This window comes from Pseudoliparis swirei, chromosome 17 (assembly GCF_029220125.1).
Source record: "Pseudoliparis swirei isolate HS2019 ecotype Mariana Trench chromosome 17, NWPU_hadal_v1, whole genome shotgun sequence".
Lineage (NCBI taxonomy): Eukaryota > Metazoa > Chordata > Actinopteri > Perciformes > Liparidae > Pseudoliparis > Pseudoliparis swirei.
The window spans coordinates 4,663,883-4,686,238 of NC_079404.1; the positions used below are offsets into that span (position 1 = coordinate 4,663,883).

Sequence of the window (22,356 nt, forward strand, 5' to 3'; positions counted from 1 at the left end):
CGACAGAGTTTCTTCCATAAGTATGAGCGATTCTAGAGTTCATATTTTATCTTAATTCATGGCGCAGTGAGTGCGCTCTGATCGCGAGCGCTATTTTAATGAAGTATCGATAATAAAAATCTGCAAAAACTTAGCGTTTTGAACGTACGGGTACCGCGGTATCTTTTTAGTATCGGTACACCGTATAATTATACTCACGACAAAAACAGAAAAAAACTAGAATGGGCACTGGGTAGAGCGCATACCTTCGCATATCACAAGATTGGGCATTGAATTGTGAACATTCTGGCATTAGTTGTATGCCAATTGGATAAAAATTGACCGTGCTATGGTAAAAAGAAGATTTTGACCTTTTCATGACCTTGACCTTTGACCCGATCGATCCCAAAATCTAATCAAATGGTCCCCGGATAATAACCAATCATCCACCAAATTTCATGCGATTCGGTTTAATACTTTTTGACTTATGCGAATAACACGCACGCACGCATACAAATACATGGCGATCAAAACAATACCTTCCGCATTTTCAATGCGAAGGTAAAAATGTATCATGAGACCAAAATATAGTACTCTCATGTTATGGGGAAATGGAGCTACGGTGATCAGGAGTTTTATGGAAGAGTGATTTAGTGTCGTGGAAAAATACGGAGCAGACCAGCCTGCTCTCGTAAAATCAATCGTATTCCACGCTGGGGGAGAAGGGAAGCAGATACGAGGTCTCCGGGTCTTGATCAAGATAAGGAGCTGACCCTTCCGGACGAAGGAGAAGGAACTTCTGTGAAGTTCTCGTAAGTTCTCGTTTTGTTTGCTTGACCGGGGGCTAAGGGGCGTAACCCTCATGTCGTATAAGTAATGGTGTGATGTATACTTTCATTGAATCTTGTGTCACAGAGTTCCCTGAAAAGTTGCGTCACAACTTTCCTTATTGCAAAAAATAAAAAAACGGACTTCGTTCCTCCTCTCTTCTGCCTTTACAACACGCATGTACGATACATTATGTTGAACACTGTTGCTCCTGCATGGATCATGGCCAACACAACTATTTATTTCGTCATAGTGGCCACAGCACATTAAAAAAGTCAAATCAAAACTGTTTTAAAAAAAAAAAAATGTTTTAATGAATAAACTTCATAATTCTCACAATTCTGACCCCTTGCTTTTTTATTAAAACGGCATTTACGTGTACTTTTACTTTCAATACTTAAGTACATTTAATATCAGAAAATTCCATTTGATACTTAACTACAGTAAATATCAGATACTTTAAGTCCAAGTAGTATTCTCTAAGAGTCATTTTCCTGCATGGTACCTTTACTTTTACTCAAGTATTGTTTTTGGGTACTTAATACAGTATATTTGTTTTACTCACACAGTTGTCAACTGAAACACTGGACAAACACCCTGTGAACTTGAACAGCTTGTGACTTACTTTTGGGACTTTTTTTTCGTGTGGAACCAGAAAGCAAACGATGATCCCACTCTCACAAACAGACCCCAGGCAGCTCCTCCACTCTAGGTTTGGACAGTGGCCCCCGAGGGTCGTGTGCTTCTGTTCACTTTGCACACACCCGACTGCCACCCCAAACACGAAGGGAACTCCGTTGCGTCGTTTTCACACGGAGCTACCGCCATCGGCCGTGTGGCAAACAATGACCCTACGTGCAGAGAGCACATGAAGGGTTTTGGTGACACGCTGTGAAGAGGCTAAATAAAAAAGACAAAACCCACTCGGCCACGGCTCGTTCACCGTGCTGCTGTCTGGAAAAGTCATAGACGTCTCGGCTACTGTACAACGGACTAAAGAGCAGGCTGTGAGACGCCTTCGTTCATCGGCCAGCTGCCATCTATAATATATAAATGCCTTGTTTTTTTGTTCTTATGTTTCAATATGGGATTAACATCTGCATTGTTGTACAATGACAATAACATAACCTCGTAAACCTTGGAAGATGGAGCCATTAAACCAGCCCCACCCCCCGCAAAAACATGTTGAACACAGTTCCTGAGAAGAGTGGTTTTCCCCAACTTGGGAAGACGCACACATGGTCCGGTGAAAAGCACCAGGGGGATATTCATTTGCATGAAAAACATTAATATACACAAGACAAGCGGCTGTTTTTTTAGAAGAGACGCGAGGGAAGCTCATACCTGACAATCATCGCGAGGGGGGGGGGGGCCAGAAAGATGGCAAATTGACCTTTTCTAGATGGTATAGCCTTTAATCCGTACTACAGAGTCCTGCAGGGGACGGGCAGACAGGAGCGGTCTGATAAACCAGGCTCAAATGCCACTGTGAATCTGCATTTCGAAGCCTATATATTTATTTTTTTACGTTCTTTGAAGTGGGTCCACTTGGAGAGGGCTGTGCTGATGTCTGTATTGGTTAACTGTTGGGGAGGGACGGTTCCCATATTCATTAGTCACTGGATGCTGGCTGCACCTTTACCGACCGGGAGGTCAGTTCTGGAGAAAGCGTGTATGTATTTGTGTACATGTGCAACAACTGCAGTTTTTTCTTGTGTAGCAAATGGTTTTTTGAGTTATAGAAGCAATTTCAGTGACGGCCCGAGAGTCTTTAAATCAACGATGAAATGGAACAATTACACACATTTTGGACTTAAAGAAACCTAAACCCCAAGAGCTGATTTTTTTATTTCATTTTATTGCACTGAATCTCTGAACGGCATCCCGATTAAAGACTTTTTTTGAATAAACTATTTTATGATTTATGAATCGATAACTGAGAAGCAAAGTTGAATATTTGCCTTTTTCATTGACGCCCAAGGATTAATTCAATGGCTTCAGCCATCGATTATGCAACAGGGTTTGCTTTGTTTTCACACATAAATAAACCAAACTGTGAGCCAACACTACAGACACACATTCTCCTCGTGTCGCATTTGATTTGAATGTTTCCTGACAACAATTCCACAAATAAACTTATTTGTACCATTTCAGATTGTATTTTCAAAGTAAAACATCAACTCTGAACCCCAACTGACCCCACTGACTGACTCTGTAATCCCCAGGACATTTCCTTCCGGTCACCCCCCTGCACATCACTTAATTCTTCATTTAAATACCCAAACACAATTAAACACGCTTAAAACACACTTAAATATACTTAAATACACATAACTTCACCTTAAATACACTTCCACTGCCGTCTGTGCACTTTATCTCATACTTATATTCAGATTTTTAATCACACTGTTTGTTTATTGTTACCTTCGCATTGAAAATGCGGAAGGTAATGTTTTGATCGCCGTGTATTTGTATGCGTGCGTGTTATTCGCACAAGTATTGCAAAAGGTATTAAACCGAATCGCATGAAATTTGGTGGGATGATTGGTTATTATCCGGGGACCATTTGATTAGATTTTGGGATCGATCGGGTCAAAGGTCAAGGTCATGAAAAGGTCAAAATCTTCTTTTTACCATAGCGCGGTCAATTTCTATCCAATTGGCATGCAACTAATGCCAACATTTTCATAATTCAATGCCCAATCTTGTGATATGCGAAGGTATGCGCTCTACCGAGTGCCCGTTCTAGTTGTTAATGTCATTGTCTATTGTTGCACCACCCGCCATGACACACTCCTTGTATATGTAAATATACATGGCAATAAAAAAATTCTGATTCAAGACATGCAGATGATGTTTTGTAACTGTACTTCTGCTGCTTTGGGATGACAGAACTGACAGAGGCAGGTTATGTGCCGAGTAATGAGGGAGGCCTGAGATGTCACTGCCCCCTGCTGGACGAGGATGCAACTCCAAAGTCATTAAACGCCACGTGAAAAGCACAGTGACGAACAATTACTGCTCAACACAATACAAATCTTTGAGCCATTGCAAATGTCATTCAGAAGTGTGTGGCATGGACAGCGGCAGCATGAGGCTTCGCAGGAGCCGGAGCCAGTAATTACGGCTGACATTTCCCTCTAAAACTGTCATTAGTCACTTCCAAACCAGTCTGATGTGATAGCCATTATATCTCTAAATTGCAGCAATTAGAAAAGGTTCGCCGGAGGGGCCTGAAAATGTTCGGCGCCGCTCCAAATGTCACCGATGGGACAATCTCATCAGTGCGAGGATGATGAAAATAAGCTTGTATTAAATGTGTCAATAAAACAAAGTGTCCAATATGTGTCATTAGAGAAAGTGTGAGGGTAACACTTCAGTTACAGTTTGAAAAGCTCTGGTTGATATTTACAGCAAAACAATTGTGATATATGTAAAGATAGAGAGGAGTAATGTCTTCCGCTTGCTTTGTTCCCCCTCAGGTACATCGAGAGGTCTTTGGATCAATGTGTAACGCTAAAGATCTCTCTAATGACACATAAGCCAGTCCCATCAATGTCCAAAACTAACTTTCCATCTGGTTCCTTCATTGAGTGGAACATGGTAATGCGGATTTGTATTTCTACTCTTTTTTGGGTTACGGCTGAAAGAAGGTGTGACGTTAAAAAGGGGCGGAGGACCCACCCGTTTGATGGAGGTGCGAGTCTTCTCCTTCCACTGGTGGCTGCTCAGCTCCAGGGTGCAGTGGACGTAGGTTTCTCTGTCGTAGGAGCCCAGGATGAACAGTCTGCAGGGACATGGAGAAACGGTGAGCTTCTGCACCGAGAAACACCAACGAGGTCACGACCAGGTACATCCGTCTCTTAAGAAACGGCGTGTGTAGCGTCTAGTTGACAGGTTGCAGATTCCCCCTGATGATGTCATACATGCATAACCCTCTGCTCACCACCTCCTCTAAATAGTTCGGAGAACTACGGTGGCCTTGAGGTGGCGCAAAAACAACAAAAGGCGGAGTTTGGTTTGTCCGTTCGGGGCTACCGTAGAAACATGGAGGTGCAACGTGGTGAAGAGGACCTGCTCCCCATGTGGACATGAAGGCCTCAGTCTGAGGAAACTTTATAGTAACTGCACGCCATGAAGCATTATATAATACTTTCATTTACAAAATGGTGAATCCATCTTTTATAAAGTGTGGAAAAATGCTTTATAAATGATGAATTAAGTGTTTACTCATAGCGTGCAGTTATTATAAAATGTTACCAGAATCGTGGTTTTAGATGATTACATACTTAAGGAATATTATATTACATTTCTGCCAATCAAATCACACACAATGACATATCGGTCCTGATGAAGCAAATTAACGGAGTGTTATAATGTTAAAGTTTTACTTTGATTGTTGCCCATTTAATAAAATAAAATAAATAAATTTAAATAAATGTAAATGAAATAAATAAAAATAAAAAAAAATGTTTAAAAAATGTAAACAAATAAAATAGATAAATAAAAAATAAAATACAAAAAATAAAATAAATAAAATAAAATAAATTAAACTAAAGATTTTAAATGTTTTCATAGCCTTTAATAACTTGTTATGTCATATGGAAAGCAACCTAAATTCTAAACAACCAGTCTTGTATCTACCGAGACCACCCTGAACACTGCTGTGCTATATTGAGAGATACAAGAGTAAAGAGGATCCGGTCACATTTCACTCTCAACCACAACCTGAGGTCAGAAAGGCTTTATTGATCTTCATCCACAGACGCTTAAATCTGCCCCCGAATCATTTGAGAGAGCGGTTGACTATCTGCATCGATACGGAACATCATTCCTCTTTATTTCCAATCCTCAGACATCCCCTGACACCGATTGGAGATTACTTTACTGTTATTGCTTGTGCATCTCAGCACGTGAGGAAGCTTTGTCAACTCTTAGAAATCATTCGTGATGATGCCGTGTCATCATGTAGTCGGTATTTTTAAGTCTCAAGTTAAGTGTCAACAGCTAAAGATTTTCTATGGCCAAAAATCAAAAATGACCCTACTTGCTTCCCATTTGTTTTCCGTCAGCAGGTTTACTTTGTATTGTCATTATCTGTTAATGAATGTTAATCAATTGCATGTTTGATCTATAAAATGCAAGGAAAAAGTGAGAAAAAAACCCATCACAAATTTAGAGAGCCAAGCTTCCAAGATTATCCTTATGAGATCTCCACATAGGAGAAGCTGGAGAAAAGCTGATGTATATTTGGCTACTGCTGCCCCCTGCTGGGCAGAGGAGAGCAATGCTCCACAGAGCATCTCTGAAGCGATGAGTCAGGAATACTGCAATATTATATCATCTTAAGTGACATGATGCTGACCTTACTCAATAAGACTCAACTATTTCACACTTCCTGCTCAGTGGGTGGATGCCTTGCTCTGCTGAACACGTACGGCATACAACAAGGAAACCTCAACAGCCACTCATTCAGCCACGGTGTGATATGAGCCAACTGACCACTCAAACTGGGAGGCCGGGTAGAACACAGCCTCCCGACCTGCTGATACAGAGGAAGGTGATGTCAAAGGAAGAACACAGTCTGTACGATATTAATGGGCAGGACATGCATTTTTAATGGATGAGGCTGATCTGATCAACCACATCCAAGCACACACACATACACACGTGTGTGTTTATCTCAGTAAGGAGAGCCTGTTGATGAAGAGTTCGGTAGGGTTAGAAGACACTTTATAATGGCGCAGAGAGGATGACAAAACAGGTCAAATTCAGAATATATATTGTTTCCATTTTGTCGTTTTCTGTGAAAAGTCTGCCTGGAGCTGCATTTAAAAAAATGCCGATTCAACAAATCACATGTTACCTTGAAAACGTTATCCAGTGCGGAAGACGGGGATCCAGAAGCAAAGATGCAGCGATAGAGATATCAGATATCCGTCTGATACCGACCCAACCAGCAGGATCTGGTGTCGGTGACAAAAAGCCTCTCTGGCATCGGATACCCTTATTTTAATGAAAACAAATTGTCTGCATTTATATCTTTGTTACATTCTGTTTGACAGCCAGAAAAGCAACGTTTAAGTCGAGTCTGATAGGCTTCAATATCAAAGAGTGCATCTTATTAATTAACCAACAATCTCAGTTTCATGGTAGAAGGGTAATAACTGCCGTGTTCAGGGCCTCGCTTTATTACCTTCGCATTGAAAATGCGGAAGGTAATGTTTTGATCGCCGTGTATTTATTTGTTTGCGTGCCTTTTATTCGCATAACTCAAAAAGTATTAAACCGAACCGCATGAAATTTGGTGGGATGATTGGTTATTATCCGGGGGCCATTTGCTTAGATTTTGGGATCGATCGGGTAAAAGGTCAATGTCAAGGTCATAAAAAGGTCAAAATCTTCTTTTTACCATAGCGCGATCAATTATTATCCAATTGGCATGCAACTAATTCCAAAATGTTCATAATGCATTCATTTAATGCCCAATCTTGTGATCTGCGAAGGTATGCGCTCTACCGAGTGCCCGTTCTAGTTTATACTTTATAATAATACTTGAAGAAATCACCAAATGTCAAAACTTTTTGAAGCCATACATTTTACGGCTCTCGTTCAGCGGTCCAGGAAACACACCGAACAATGACATGCGTTGTAAATGATATCACGTGTTGTTACTCAGACGATCGTATATATACGTGTATTCTGATAAGCGTCGTAGCTGTTGAAAGAGATATATAAACAGACGGGAGAGCACGAGTAGCTGGGGGAGATATTTTACATGATGTTCCCCAAAAAGAGAAATGTGGTCCAAAATGGAGAGACTCTTATGAGAGCATTCCTCCCTAATAATAATATAATAAATGAAACCTAAGAGCGCGAAATAATCAGAATATTTCAGGAGAAGTCATTCACTGCCCAACAATGATGTAGAGTAGAATAGAGCTGAAACAAGTGGTTTTAATAACCACAGATAAACATTCTGCACACAAATTTCTCATTGATTTCTAATAAATATTGTTAATAAATTGAACTTTCTATATTTGAAATGACAGTCGGTTGTGAACTTCATAGAATCATTAATACAACTAGTACTTCAATAAATATGGGACTAAATCACAACATAAGTTAGACAATATTGAAGAAGCCCACTCTGGATCCAGAGGTGTTGGCTGACTACAGACCGATCTCTAACCTCCTCTTCCTCTCTACGGTCCTTAAGAAAGTAGTCGCAGATCAGTTGTGTGACTTTCTACATCATAATAGTTTATTTGAGGATTTTCAGTCAGGATTTAGAAAACACCACAGCACCGAGACAGCACTGGTGAAAATTACTAATGACCTCCTCATCACATCAGATAAAGGACTCATCTCTGTCCTGGTCTTGTTAGACCTTAGTGCTGATAGAGGACTCATCTCTGTCCTGGTCTTGTTAGACCTTAGTGCTGATAGAGGACTCATCTCTGTACTGGTCTTGTTAGACCTTAGTGCTGATAGAGGACTCATCTCTGTACTGGTCTTGTTAGACCTTAGTGCTGATAGAGGACTCATCTCTGTACTGGTCTTGTTAGACCTTAGTACTGATAAAGGACTCATCTCTGTACTGGTCTTGTTAGACGGACTCATCTCTGTACTGGTCTTGTTAGACCTTAGTGCTGATAGAGGACTCATCTCTGTACTGGTCTTGTTGACCTTAGTGCTGATAGAGGACTCATCTCTGTACTGGTCTTGTTAGACCTTAGTACTGATAAAGGACTCATCTCTGTACTGGTCTTGTTGACCTTAGTGCTGATAGAGGACTCATCTCTGTACTGGTCTTGTTAGACCTTAGTGCTGATAAAGGACTCATCTCTGTACTGGTCTTGTTAGACCTTAGTGCTGATAGAGGACTCATCTCTGTACTGGTCTTGTTGACCTTAGTGCTGATAGAGGACTCATCTCTGTACTGGTCTTGTTAGACCTTAGTGCTGATAAAGGACTCATCTCTGTACTGGTCTTGTTAGACCTTAGTGCTGATAGAGGACTCATCTCTGTACTGGTCTTGTTAGACCTTAGTGCTGATAGAGGACTCATCTCTGTACTGGTCTTGTTGACCTTAGTGCTGATAGAGGACTCATCTCTGTACTGGTCTTGTTGACCTTAGTGCTGATAGAGGACTCATCTCTGTACTGGTCTTGTTAGACCTTAGTGCTGATAAAGGACTCATCTCTGTCCTGGTCTTGTTAGACCTTAGTGCTGATAGAGGACTCATCTCTGTACTGGTCTCGTTAGACCTTAGTGCTGATAAAGGACTCATCTCTGTCCTGGTCTTGTTAGACCTTAGTGCTGATAGAGGACTCATCTCTGTACTGGTCTTGTGAGACCTTAGTGCTGCGTTCGACATTATTGACCATGACATCCTATTATAGAGACTGGATCAGTCGATTAGTATTAAAGGCACCGCACTAAGTTGGTTTAAATCCTATTTATCAGATCGATCTCAGTTTGTATTTGTAGACGTTGAAGCCTCGATGACCACCGACGTTAGTCACGGAGTTCCACAAGGTTCTGTGCTTGGACCACTTTTATTTACCTTATATATGATTCCTTTGGGCAATATTATCAGGAAACACTCCATAAACTTTCATTGTTATGCAGATGATACTCAATTATATCTATCAATCAAACCAGAGGAGACCAACCAGCTCGCTAAACCTCAAGCATGTCTGACAGACATAAAAACATGGATGACCTGCAACTTCCTGATGTTAAACTCAGACAAAACTAAAGTTATTTTACTCGTCCCAGAACACGTCAGAGATTAATTATCTGGTGATGTGGTTTCTGTAGACGGCATTGCTCTAGCATCCAACACCACTGTAAAGAATCTCAGCGTTATCTTTGATCGGGACTTGTCCTTTAACTCCACGTGAAGCAAATCTCAAGGACTGCATTTTTTCATCTACATAAAACATTTTTTTAAATCAGGCACACACCGTTTGTTACTTCTAGACTGGCTTACTAAAACTGCTCTAATAAGTCTCTTAGGTCCCTCCAGCTGATCCAGAATGCTGCAGCCCGTGTTCTCACTAAAACTAAGAAAAGAGATCACATGAATCCTGCACTAGCTGCTCTGCACTGGCTGCCTGTAAAATTAAGAATCACATTAAAAAAATTCTTCTCCTCACCTCCAAAGCCTTGATTGGTGATGCTGCATCATATCTTAAGGAGCTTGTAGTACCATATTGCCCCACTAGAGAGCTGTGCTCACTAAATGCACTTGTGGTTCCTAGTCTTGGGAGCCAGAGCCTTCAGTTATCAAGCCCCTCCTCTTTTATGGAACCAGCTTCCACTTAAGGCAGACACAGTCACCTCATTTAAGAGTAGACTCAAGACTTTCCTCTTTAATAAACCTAACTGAAATCATCCCTATGGACTGGCTTGAATTGTAATTAAATACCCCTGCTGTAAACTGTCCATCCTTGAAAAACAAAACACAATGCTTATTACAGATTTATGAAATAAAGGACTTGACACACTGCTAAGTTTCATCCCAAATCTTCCGCTTCACAACATTCAGATAATGTTCACCACTTCTATTTGGCATTAAAAGTCCTGGTGTTAACCAAAAACCTGATATGAGACATCGATCCAAAAACACATCGACTTAGAGACGTGGGCACCGGAAGTGTACAAATGCTGACTCATTTTTAGGTTTTAGAACTCATTCCTCTCGAACAAGCCACATGCTGCCTGTGTTACTTGAAGATACTGCGGGTACTAGACCGGCCTGCCTGCAGTCTCCCATTGAAAATAAGTGGTGCATTGTTAAGTGCAGAATAAATGCAACAGAGACGGACTGGTGAGCATCAGAGAATCTAAAAACTTCAACAATCGGTTTCCTCAGTTCCCAAATGCCTCCCGAGCGCTGCTGAAAAGAAGTGGTGATGAAGCGCGTCCTGGACATAGAGGCATCTTATCCCAAGAGTGTGCGCTCACAAAAAAACTAAATTAATCAGTTTGAACATAGAATATCTTGTCTTTTTACCATTTTTCAATTGAACAATAAATTATTTATGTATTATAAATAATAAATTGCATTCTGTTATACTCAAGCTTTACAAAGCTTCCCAAATCTGGGGACTCTGGGTTGTGACGATTGTCATTTTAAAAACAGGAAAGGGTCTTTCCTGAAACTATGGTCTAAAATATCAGTGTGATTAAATGTTCTGAAGCTGGAACAAAAGGACCACAGACAAAAACACACCGAGGGATTCGGACAACGGTGCCCAAGACGCATTCAGGGTGTCGGTGTCTCACCTGCTACATTCAATGAGAGTGACTTTGAGTCGACCTTCCACCAGCCTGCTGTCCTGGATGGACAGGTCCAAATCACAAGCGGAGCCCAGCAGCGGCTGCACTTGGAACGGGAAGAAGGGCTTGTACCTGTGGAGAGAGACAGGAAACAGCCTTTCAACTCAGGATCTCCACGATGGCATCCATGTAGACGACCTGACTGGGCATCTCTTAAACTTTTACATACCGTTTGGACATTAGACGGCAGTAAAAATAATAATTGAAAAACCTTATGATATTCTTTCAGCCAGGAGTTTTGCGATGGGGAGGGAGGGGGGGAGGGTGTCTGTGCATCAGGTTTTTGCATTTCTGTGCACATCCAACGTTTTCTCACTTTGGAACATTTTGAGGAGCTTTCAGAAACCTTCACAGGAAATTAAAAAGATCCAAGTTTCCTCGCCACGTTTCTCCGCCAGCACTGAATCGTTTGGTTGCGCGACTAAACCGGACTGTTCCCGAGCTGATCGCCATTACCGGCCCGTCGGTTTCATAACGACGGTCCATTTTTGCACCATAGTTTTACGTCTTGTTTGACGAAGATGTATTCACAATAATATGAAAATAGATTGAGAGGACATTATGAGGGTTTAACATCCTTGCACGAGCCATCAGAACTAATGTCAAAGATGTTATTGTTTTTTTCAATGGAGTATTAAAATAATAATTACAATCATACATTGCCTAATCAATTGAATTGTGTGTTTTATAAAAAAATAAGCACAATCGAAGACAATAGGGGCGGCTGTAGCTCAGTGGGGAGAGTGGTCGTCCTGCAACTGAAGGTCGTCGGTTCGATCCCCGCTCTCCTCAGTTGAATGTCAAAGTGTCCATGAGCAAGACACTGAACCCCCAGTTGCTCCTGGGCGCTTCACAGCAGCCCACTGCTCCTTCATTCACGAAGGATGGGTTAAATGCAGAGAATACATTTCATATATGTATATAACTATATGTAATATGATGATAAAAGTAGATATATTTTTCTTCTAGGATAACGTTTAAAGTTGACAGTTTATACTGCCTTTAAAATGGCTGATAATTCTCTCTGGAGCCTTGATGTCATTATGCTTATCTATCGTCCCCAGAACCATTTCTTTCCGGTCACTCCCCTGCACACCACTTCATTCTTCACTTAAATACACGCAACGCTTCACTTGTCACTTTAAACTGACTTAAAGTTCTAAAACCTGCCCGTCTGTCCACTTTATCTTATATTTATATTGTTAATTCTCACACTGTGTTGTTGATTGATGTTAATGTTATTGTCGCACCACCCGCCATGTCAAATTCCTTGTATGTGAAAAGAGAAATAGCAATAAAAGATTCTGATTCTCAATCGGAATTTTCTTTTATCTTGCAAAAAATTAAATAAAAATCACACTAGGACAAACATTGCCTCGATTTGGAGAGTTATAACCTCGGCTATAAGAGTGCTTCAGGGATGAAGAATATTTGGAGGCCCACATGGTTTTCCCTGACCAAAGGCCAACGGGATGCTCCGTGGTAAACAGAGGTTGTGGATACAAGAAGTCAAATGTTGCCACTCAACGAACACGACTGAGTTAGATATGAGGAACCCGTCCGCCGGCTTTGAGAGGTGTGCAGCCACACAGTGTGGAAGGCGTCAGCAGCACTGCTTCCCACTTGGCTATGTGTGCAGAATGTAACCAGTAGGCGGGATCACAGTTGAACGCTGGCCACCACTGGGACTACTTCTGCTGGGTGTGGTGGGGCAGCCGGCCTGATTTTTGTATACATGAAAACGGTCATTGCGATGTATAAACATGCTCTCCGAGCTATTTTGGGCTCTCGGTGCCCCTGTGGTTTGCCTGAAGCTCGTTCCGTTCCAAACTGCGGACTTCGTTCAGACGAATCCTTCACGACGCCGGGGAAACGGATGTTGCAGTCCGTTCGTGGAAATGCTGCGGTGGCCACGAACGCACAGTCGGCGCTTGGTCAACAAACGGCGGCAGAATTGTCACGCGCAAGAAAAAAAACCTCTTCGCACATGCTCTGTTGATGCAAGTATCCTTCACTCGTGACCAGAACTAGAAAAACAATGGTCATAATACTTATGATTGATCTTAAAATTGGAGGACAACCCGCTTGACCTGAGCCAGAGCACCGTACGGACAGATGATCGCCGGCAAGCTCCGCCGATTGGTTGGCTTCTTCCACCTTTTAGTAATCTGCATTTACTGCCTGGACAGAGCCGGCTGACAATTGGCTCACGTTCTCCTTGATATAATTCAGACCTCAGCCAGTATTGGAAATGAAAACTAAAGTGTTTGCCTACTGACATCTAAACGTCTCTCCTTATTGCCCCGTGAGCTACTCTGATCCACCCAAACTCTCATTTGATTGGATTCTTTTTTTTTTTTTACTTGGTAGAGTTGTAAGGAGAAGGACTGAAGCTGGAGCGCAGTAGTAACTCTGTGCAAGGAACAATGTATCCGAGTAGCCAGGGTAGGAAATTTACATATTTTTTAGGGGGCAATTTTTGCCCCCACGAACTGAAATTCAGGGGCATTTAAAAAGAAAATGGGGGTACTTTTTGAAACTTATGATATAAAATTAAACCGTTATTCAAAAATAATAATTATACTTATTTAGGTTTTCGGTATATGAGCAATTGCCATAAAAATGGCAATAATAAGATTATTAGGCAGTAGTCTACGGATTCAAATTGTTTTTAGATTTTTTTAACAAAAAAATAAACAATAATATTCAATTGTATTCTTATTTATTATTTATTTTATTATTACATTTGTTTTAAATAATTGACAATAACTTATTTCTTTAACAATTCAAAATTATATTGATTGATTTTTTGTGTGTACCTACCTAGTACCGGCAATACAGATAGGACACGCACAACAAAAAACAAAACGCTATTAAATTATATACATTTTGGGGGCATTCTTTGCCCCTCTAGTGATATCAGGGGCAAAATTATATTTCTTAGAGGCAGTTTTTCCCTTTGCCCTCGTGTATTTCCGACGCTGATCCAAGTGTGCGCACACAGTTGAGTAGAAGCAGAGCAAATCAGAGGACCGAGTTTTGATGGAAGTGTTAAAAAATCTGAATGTTAAAATAATGAGTCACGCTTTAAAAAATCTAGAGACCTGGCTCTTGATTAAAGATATGCAGACGGCTCCACGGGAGTGCAGGATGAGTCATGGAACATTTGAACCATTTTACATGAGAAAAGACAGGAATTTAAAAAGGAAAAACACTGCCACTGGTTTTTTGGGGATATATTACATAATATTGTTCATTTCACTCCAGTCAATATATTAGACCACAGCATTTTAAAAAGCAGGAGACGACATACACATCACTTGTAAATAAGCAATGGATTAAAAGATGGTGTCCGACACATCTATAAAAGAATAATGTTTACTTTGCCACAATTAATGAGAAATATAACTAGTGAATTTAAAGGAGTTAAAATAGAATGAACCAAAGAAAAAGATGCAATGATTTGAAATCAAGGTTCGTTTTCAAAATGGCGAGTATTAAAAAGAGCCTTCTTGGCGCAGCATGCGATCTAAAGGTGAGTGTGAGGTGCAAGTAGTGGCAGCGCTGACTTCTAGACTCCGTTTGTCGTGTCGCCATTTGGGGAAACCTAGTAGTACTGATAATCCACTTTACTGTAGGTTGCATTTTAAAACTATTGATCTGGGGTTTAAAGCACTAAAAATGGAGTTCGGATTTATCTTGAGTGATGGTGTCCATTGATGAAAAAGTAGCTATGTGCAGAAATATGAACTGAGAATGCGATACATGTAATCGAATCTAGGGAAAGGGAAAGTGAGTGATTCTATATAGGGGGGGGGGGATTTCAAGACCTACTCACTTCCTCATCGAGTGTACACTTTCTAGACCCGAAGAAGAAGAAGAAGAAGAAGAAGTCCAGGCCCGGCTTCCATCACATCTTTGGCTACAGCGTGCGGCCTTCGCGTGACCTCAGCGCTCAGGAAGACGCTCAGCCACCCTGAGAACTCCCTAAGTGCGAGGGGGTCCGTGGTCAGCAGGTCCGTCTATCAGTCAGGGGGTTGGAGGTTCGATTCCCCGCCCTAGTCAATGTGTCCTTGAGCAAGACACATAACCCCGAGTTGCTCCCTGCGTCGACAGAGAATGAATGTAACATGATTGTAAGTCGCTTTGGATAAAAGCGTCAGCTCAATGAGATGTCATGTCATTTAGTCAACGGGTCAGATCAGTCTCAATAATTGCAAATGCACACAGAGAGACTCACAAATGCAAAGACAAAGATTCACAAATGCGCACAGAACAATTCATGAATATATTCTGTAAATATAATATGTATATTATTAGTATAAATTGGTTGAAAATGAGGGTGACATCTGATTGGCTACAGACAGGTCCATGTAGAAAATAGCGCATTTGCGAATCGAGTCACGGAAGAAGAGTCTCAAAAACCCACAAAAAAGAAGTAGATTTGTGATTTTATCTTTTACATTGATATAAAATCGGAATTTCTTTATGTGTGCATTGGAGAGTCTCATTTATTTGTAAATCCTTCTATGTGCGAATATATTTGTGAATTGTTCCGTGCGCATTTGCAACTATTGAGAATTACAATTACTGACCCCATACCCAAGTCTCAATATTGTTGTGAAGTCCATGTTTCATTTTAAAAAGGCCTCTTACATTTCCCTTCTTCCAAAGTAAAGCGATATAGGAGACCTGGCCGTGTGGCAGACTTTCCGGTGGCACTAATCGCCGTGTCACTTGCAAAAAGACGTGAAAGTTACATTAAAAAGAGCAGTTAATGGATGTTTTTAAGCCAGAGTGCTCCTTCCAGCTGCAGTTGTTGCTGTTCTACAGACTTCATCGTCTCTGGATCCGCGGCCGTCAGCCCAAAACCAGAGCTGAACTACAGCGACAGTCCAATCGATGCAGCAGTCTCCTCCCGTCTGCAGGGACAAACCCGAGAGGCTGCAATCAGATTAGCGAGCGACAGCAGATTAGAGTTTTGTCAATTCCGGTCTATTTTCCCGTCCGGGCCGGCGTACGAACTCAAACTCGTTGGCTTTGACGCAAACTGCCCGAGTTTGGTTAAATTAATGTCTTTCTGTAAACACGGGGAAACTAAAATGTGGTGCTTTTACCCTTTGGGTTTTTTTGCAACAGGAGGAAAGAAAACAGCAGCCACGAAAACACTTGGATATTCAGTGGAAAGATAATATGAGTTTATTAGTTTGCTTATATCCGTCATTAACTGATAAAACTACAGAAATGAGCAACTCGTGCAGCGAGTGCTTCCGGTTCAGAACCGTGGCGGTCCTCTAGAACCTCTCAAACAAACAACTTCACAAACGTGCTATATAGTTAGATATTGGAGGTCACAACTATTCAACGGGATTATTCACCGATATTGGGGACAAAATATTTCATAGCACTTGCACATTCTAATAATAAACAGAGCACGGTTATTTCTCTTTCTTACTGTGTAATATCAAAAATAAAAATAGTTGCATTAAAAAACTAGAATGGGCACTCGGTAGAACAATAATGTGCATTGAGAAAAAAATAACATTTGAACTAAACAAAACTTTCATGTTCAAATTACTGGATTAAAACAAATCAGGAACTAGAATGGGCACTCGGTAGAGCGCATACCTTCGCATATCACAAGTTTGGGCATTGAATTATGAACATTTTGGCATGAGTTGCATGCCAATTGGATAAAAATTGGCCGTGCTATGGTAAAAAGAAGATTTTGACCTTTTCATGACCTTGCCATTGGCCTTTGACCCGATTGATCCCAAAATATAATCAAATGGTCCCCGGATAATAACCAATCATCCCACCAAATTTCATGCGATTAGTAATGTAAATACTTTTTGACTTATGCGAATAACATGCATGCATACAAATACACGCGGATCAAAACATTACCTTCCGCATTTTCAATACGAAGGTAAAAAGAAGAAATCTGACTTTGGTCTTTATTCAAAGTGCTGCGCCCACTTCCACGTTGTTCTACATTCACGCTAATTTAGGAGAGTCCTGTAAATACGGTTAATCTGAATTGAGTTGAATTGAGTAATACGCGGTACATTACTCTTCTGGGTCCCACAGGCTGTGGCGTGCATGCGGTGAGCATGACGGCTCCCCAAAAAAGGTGAAGCCAAAACATCTGGGCGACCTTTACCATTTAATTGGAGGGCGGTTTAAATCGTGAATGAGATTAACGTTCTAATAATCGCGTGGCCCTAAAAGATAGAACGAGCCGTTTGCCAGGCTCCTCTGCTCTCCCCTCATCTAAGCTTCTGCAGCGCAGCTTCCGTTTGAATACGAAACAAATTCATGGAACTGGAGTGATGATTAGGGCAAAATAAGACCCTCCCAGATTAGGCTTTCAGCATCGTATTCCCCCAGAGCCGAGGTCGGGGCTCTCTCTCCGTGGGTGCCGTAATGCCTGGATTACCTCCAGTGGGCCGCAGTCCCGGCCCTGCCCTCCACAGAACTACCATCTGTGCCACTCCGCAAATCCCACGGTCCAGCGCTCATCCATTACATCATCTCGTCACGCTCGCTCACTCGGCAACGGTCGTGGGCGATGCACTCGCACGCGTTTGGAATTCTTCTGTTTGCCGCAGTCCTCTCACGGAGTCAACTTTAGGGCCATAAAGGAGCATTTACTGCTCGCATTTAACTGTCGGACAGGCAACACAGATGCCTGGAGGAGGGTTATTTAAAAGGACAGTATCAAAGGTCAGTTGTAAATGAGCCAAGTAACAAGGTTTCCTGTAGTGTCGTACCATATAGTCCCACCTCAACAAAAAAAAGGTCAGATGGAATTATTAAATTTTTCTGAAATAAAATAACACGCTTAGGAGAAGACCACATATGGTTATGGAGACGGTTCAGTAACTGGAAGAGGAAAAAGGTCCTTGAACTCTCTGTCTTCTTCCTGTTCTCTCACTTCTTTTTTATGTTTAGGTCAAAGATATGTGTGTAGCCCAGTGGATCTCAAACTTTTTCTGTTACAAAATGGTCCATGTTGAAGTTGTGACTCCCTCTGTGCTTTTTCAAATAATATAATTACTTTGCAATCATTTTCAAATCAAACCAGATTTCTCCATCAGACAAAAAACTAATAAAATGCTTCCACTCACTTTATTAGAATACAAACAAAGTTCTATCTGTGCAAAAAATAACAAATATTTGGCAAAAAATCATTTATTGTGGCTGCAATTAATCCGTTTTGCACTGAATACCTTTTCAAGACAATAACAATAAAGTGCAACCTGAAAAACTAAGACAAAACAAGTTCAAATATTTAGCAATAAAGAGTTTTACGGAGTTTTACACTGCAAAACAACAATATCGTGCAACTTTTGCCAAACAAAACGAGTGCGAGTCATCACGTTTCATCAGGATTAGTGGCTGCAATGAGCTTTCCCAAACACATCTTTACAAAACGGGGCTGCAGGATCGATACGGCCGCTTTCAATTCATGCTCAATGTTGAGCTCTTGTTTTGAAGGGCAACAGCAGGAACGCCGATCTCAGGTCGGACGTGGCGATCTCGGCCGTCACGCCTGCGCACACATTATTACACAAACGTATGACGTAGTTTTATGTTTGTGTATTTTGTAACATGGGAAGTTCTCAATAAAAGTATTGAAATTTTAAAAAATTCTGCATTTCCCCTTGCGCCCCACCTGTAATGCCGTAAAGCCCCACTAGAGGGGGGCGCCCCACAGTTTGAGAACCACTGGTGTAACCCCAACATTACAAATGGTCCTCAGAGGACTTTACAATATACGACATAATGTAATATTAATAATGGCTAACCAGAGAAGGTTTGAACCGAGAACCAAGGTAACAAACTTATGTTAGTCAGATTCTATTTATGGATACATTTGTTTATTGAATCCTTCTGTTCTCCAAAAAGAGCGAACGTACCGACGCGCATCCAAAATAAAAAGCAGAAAATAAACTTAATAGTCCAAAAAGATCAGAATCCTGACTGGTGATTTCAGTGTCCAACAAGGATGTGAACGGAGAAGAATAGAGCTGAAATAAGTGGTTTAATAATCACAGATAAAGTCCCTGCATACCATTTTCCATTTTTAGAAGATGACAAGAATATAATATTGTTTTATTTATTCATTTATGTTTATTTTTTATTCACTTCAACCGAGTTTAAATTACTTGAAATGAGAGAACATGCGTGTATTATTAGAGTATATATTATATATAATGCATTGAAATCTGACAATATATTTTTAGTTATATTATTTAGTAGACCTACGTCACCACCAGCGTCTGCATACGTAGACCCGTCAGTGAAGCACATCTTAATGTCATGAAAAAGAAATGTTTTTTTTTCCTCAGTACGACCTGCCCGTATTAGTTTGTGTCAATCTGACCGTTGTAGTGCGTGTCCACTGCGGGAGCGCTGCAGGATCTCGTCTTGAAACCACGAGGACCGAGTGTCACACAAGTTTCCGTTTGGTTTTCTCTCTTTCACTCTCTCTTTACTTCCCTTTTTCTGTCTGCTCTTTCTCTCACTTCTGTAAAGTGAATTCCCAACCCTACAAAATGTGTTCTCAAACCTGGTCTACGAGGCCTGCGTCGACATCAAAAACATGAGATTTATTGTATTTTGCGTTCCCGTTATCTGTGTGTCAAGAGAAGTAAATCTCTGTGATCCGTAGCATTGTTCAGTCAAGTCATCCCAATCCGACACTCTGCGCTTTAAAAGGACTGAAAGGCATCCTGTGGACTTCTGTCATGAAAACAAACAGTTCATGACAAATTAAAAACTCAAAACAATATCCATTTACTGGTACATCACATGTTTCCAGAGCGTTCAGCTGCAACTCACAACCTAAAAGTCCTAAGTCTCCACAGAGGAAGTCTGTGGTATGGTGGAAAGTTCAGAGGAAACAAACGTCAATAAGTGGGCTGTGACTTCATATTATTATCACCACTAGTTCCAAGGTCAAGAATTCACATTCCATCTCAACTTTTAGGCAAACATGGACACAGTAAAACATTTAAACAATTTGAAATACAATTTCCACGACACCGAGAGAAACTCGTGAGCTGAGGAAGACCATTGCAACACACCGGAACAGAGTGGGCCGAGTGGTGAGACGCCTTTGGGAAGAGAGACCAGGTTTCGTGGTCATGTGACCCCATTACCCAGGTCCTTCGCCTCAAACAGACGCCGTTAAAAGGACACGCGTGTCATAGGCAGACCGATGCTAACCTGTAACTCAAAGTCTGTGTATGAAGAGAAAATAAACTTGATATAATGTTGAAAAGACACTATTGTTTTAGGAAATAACTCAAATGACGGAGCCATTCACTGCTGAAAGAAATGGACAAAGAAGCAAAGAAGTCAGAAATTCTTTGATTTTCACTTCTGAAACCGAAGCACTTCCTGAATGAATGAACCCACTTCTGGTAGTTGGTTTCAGACACAATGCTCTTCCAATTGTGTCATCTAGCTCCATCTCTTCATTTTATCAGATAGGGGGAAAAGCTATTCATTAAATATCTTATTGTTACTTATTATTGTACCACCAGTGGTACAGTTTTAGAGAAAAGTAGTAGCCAGTGCATAGTGAATGTAGTCCTTTGGAATAAATAGCACATGAGACCAAGACAATATATATATATATATTGTCTTGGTCTCATGTGCTATTTATTCCAATATATATATATATATATATATACACACACATTTACATATATATATATGTGTGTGTGTGTATGTGTATATATATATATATATATATATGTATTGTATTTTTAGGTATTTTTGACACATTGAAACAGGGCATTGATTTATGTTGTATGCCAACAGAACATCATCAAATAGAAGTAATGTTGCACTATTTAATTATTACAGTTATTAGCATTGTTCTATTTAGGATAATGATAATAATTCTGGATAATGTAGGTGTTTGTTTGTTTTTTTAAATCCCCCTGGTCTCTCTTAACAGCTGTCCTCGGCCTCTGGGGGGTCTACGACTAGCTGAGGACTTCCTCCAGCCCTCATCGCTGCCCTCGGGTCAGAGGGGTGTCCGAGGAGCCTACCTGATCTTGTAGTTGGGCAAGGTGTGCTTCTTTTTGATCACCCGTTTCAGCTGGTTCACGATGATGGAGGTGAGCTGAGGCAGCGGCCTCCCCTCGAACTGGGACTTCACCTCGAAGTCCACCAGCGGGTCCTCGAGGAAGGAGAAGGACCAATGGGAGAAGGGCATGCGCGTGAACTGCAGCCTCAGTTTGCCCACCACGCGCCGCATCTTCACGAACAGGTAGGCAGACTTCCCGAACACCAGCTCCACGTCGATGGCGAGGTGGAAGCCGCCATTGTATTCGATGTCCACCTCGAAGTTGAGCTCCTCGGACATGCCGTCCTCGTTCAGGTGCACCGGCTTCATGAGTTTGGCCGTTTTAAAGACGGGCAGAGAATTGCCCAGGGAGATGTCCCGGAGACTGAGACCCTCCAGGAGGCGACCCGCCGTCTTGGTCAGCAGCAGCTCCTCGAACTCCACCTTGATCTTCTTGGTGAGCCAGTGTCTCACGGCGGGGGTGTCCCGGAGCTCCCGGAAGAGAAACCGGAATATAGCGTTTAGGAAATTGCACGTTTCGGGTCTGTCGGCGTCGGTGGGCTCTCCGTCGGAAGGCGGTGGCGGCTGTTGTTTGGGGCTGCCGCCGGTGACGGGGGCTTCCTGCTGCCTCGCCGAGGCGGCCTCCTGCTGCTTCGGTGCGGTAACGGTCGACGCCGTGCCGTCCTGCTGCTGGCCTGGTTCGGCATGGGGGGTGTTAAAGTAATCCTTCAGCGCGTTCCCGGGCACCACGTTGACATACTGCACTGTCCTGCCCGTGGGCTCGGGGCTCCTCCGGTATATCAACAGAAACTGCAGTATCAACGTAACGACCGCCCCGGACAACGCGGACATTAATATCACGTAAATCATGTCGAGCGGCTGCCGTCTCGTGGACAGCGCGTTTTCATCATCTGCGGTTTAAAGCCGCGTTAACAAAGCAAGTTCCACCAGATCGCTCTCAAAGCTGCCATATCATCTGCTTCTTCCCTGAGCTGCAGGCTCCTCACCTGATTGGACGAGCGGATTACGTCGCCGTGCGTGATGGCGTAGAAGAATGTGTTTGTTGTGATGCGTTCACGGAAAACCTGTTTTGAGTGTACCGTATCTAGCAGGAT

At 41.8% G+C, this 22,356-nt stretch overlaps 1 protein-coding gene across 1 annotated transcript in view; it reads right to left on the reverse strand.

The window, feature by feature from the left end:
* pdzd8 (PDZ domain containing 8) overlaps window positions 1-22,199 on the reverse strand; it is a 46,654-nt gene extending 24,455 nt beyond the window's left edge. Inside the window, exons 1-3 of the mRNA XM_056435797.1 lie at window positions 21,225-22,199; window positions 11,104-11,229; window positions 4,492-4,594 (exon numbers count right to left, since the gene is read on the reverse strand). Coding sequence (XP_056291772.1) covers window positions 4,492-4,594; window positions 11,104-11,229; window positions 21,225-22,111 — 1,116 coding nt within the window. The 5' untranslated portion in view covers window positions 22,112-22,199. The remainder of the gene's footprint in view (window positions 1-4,491; window positions 4,595-11,103; window positions 11,230-21,224) is intronic.
* Between the last annotated feature and the right edge of the window lie 157 nt (window positions 22,200-22,356).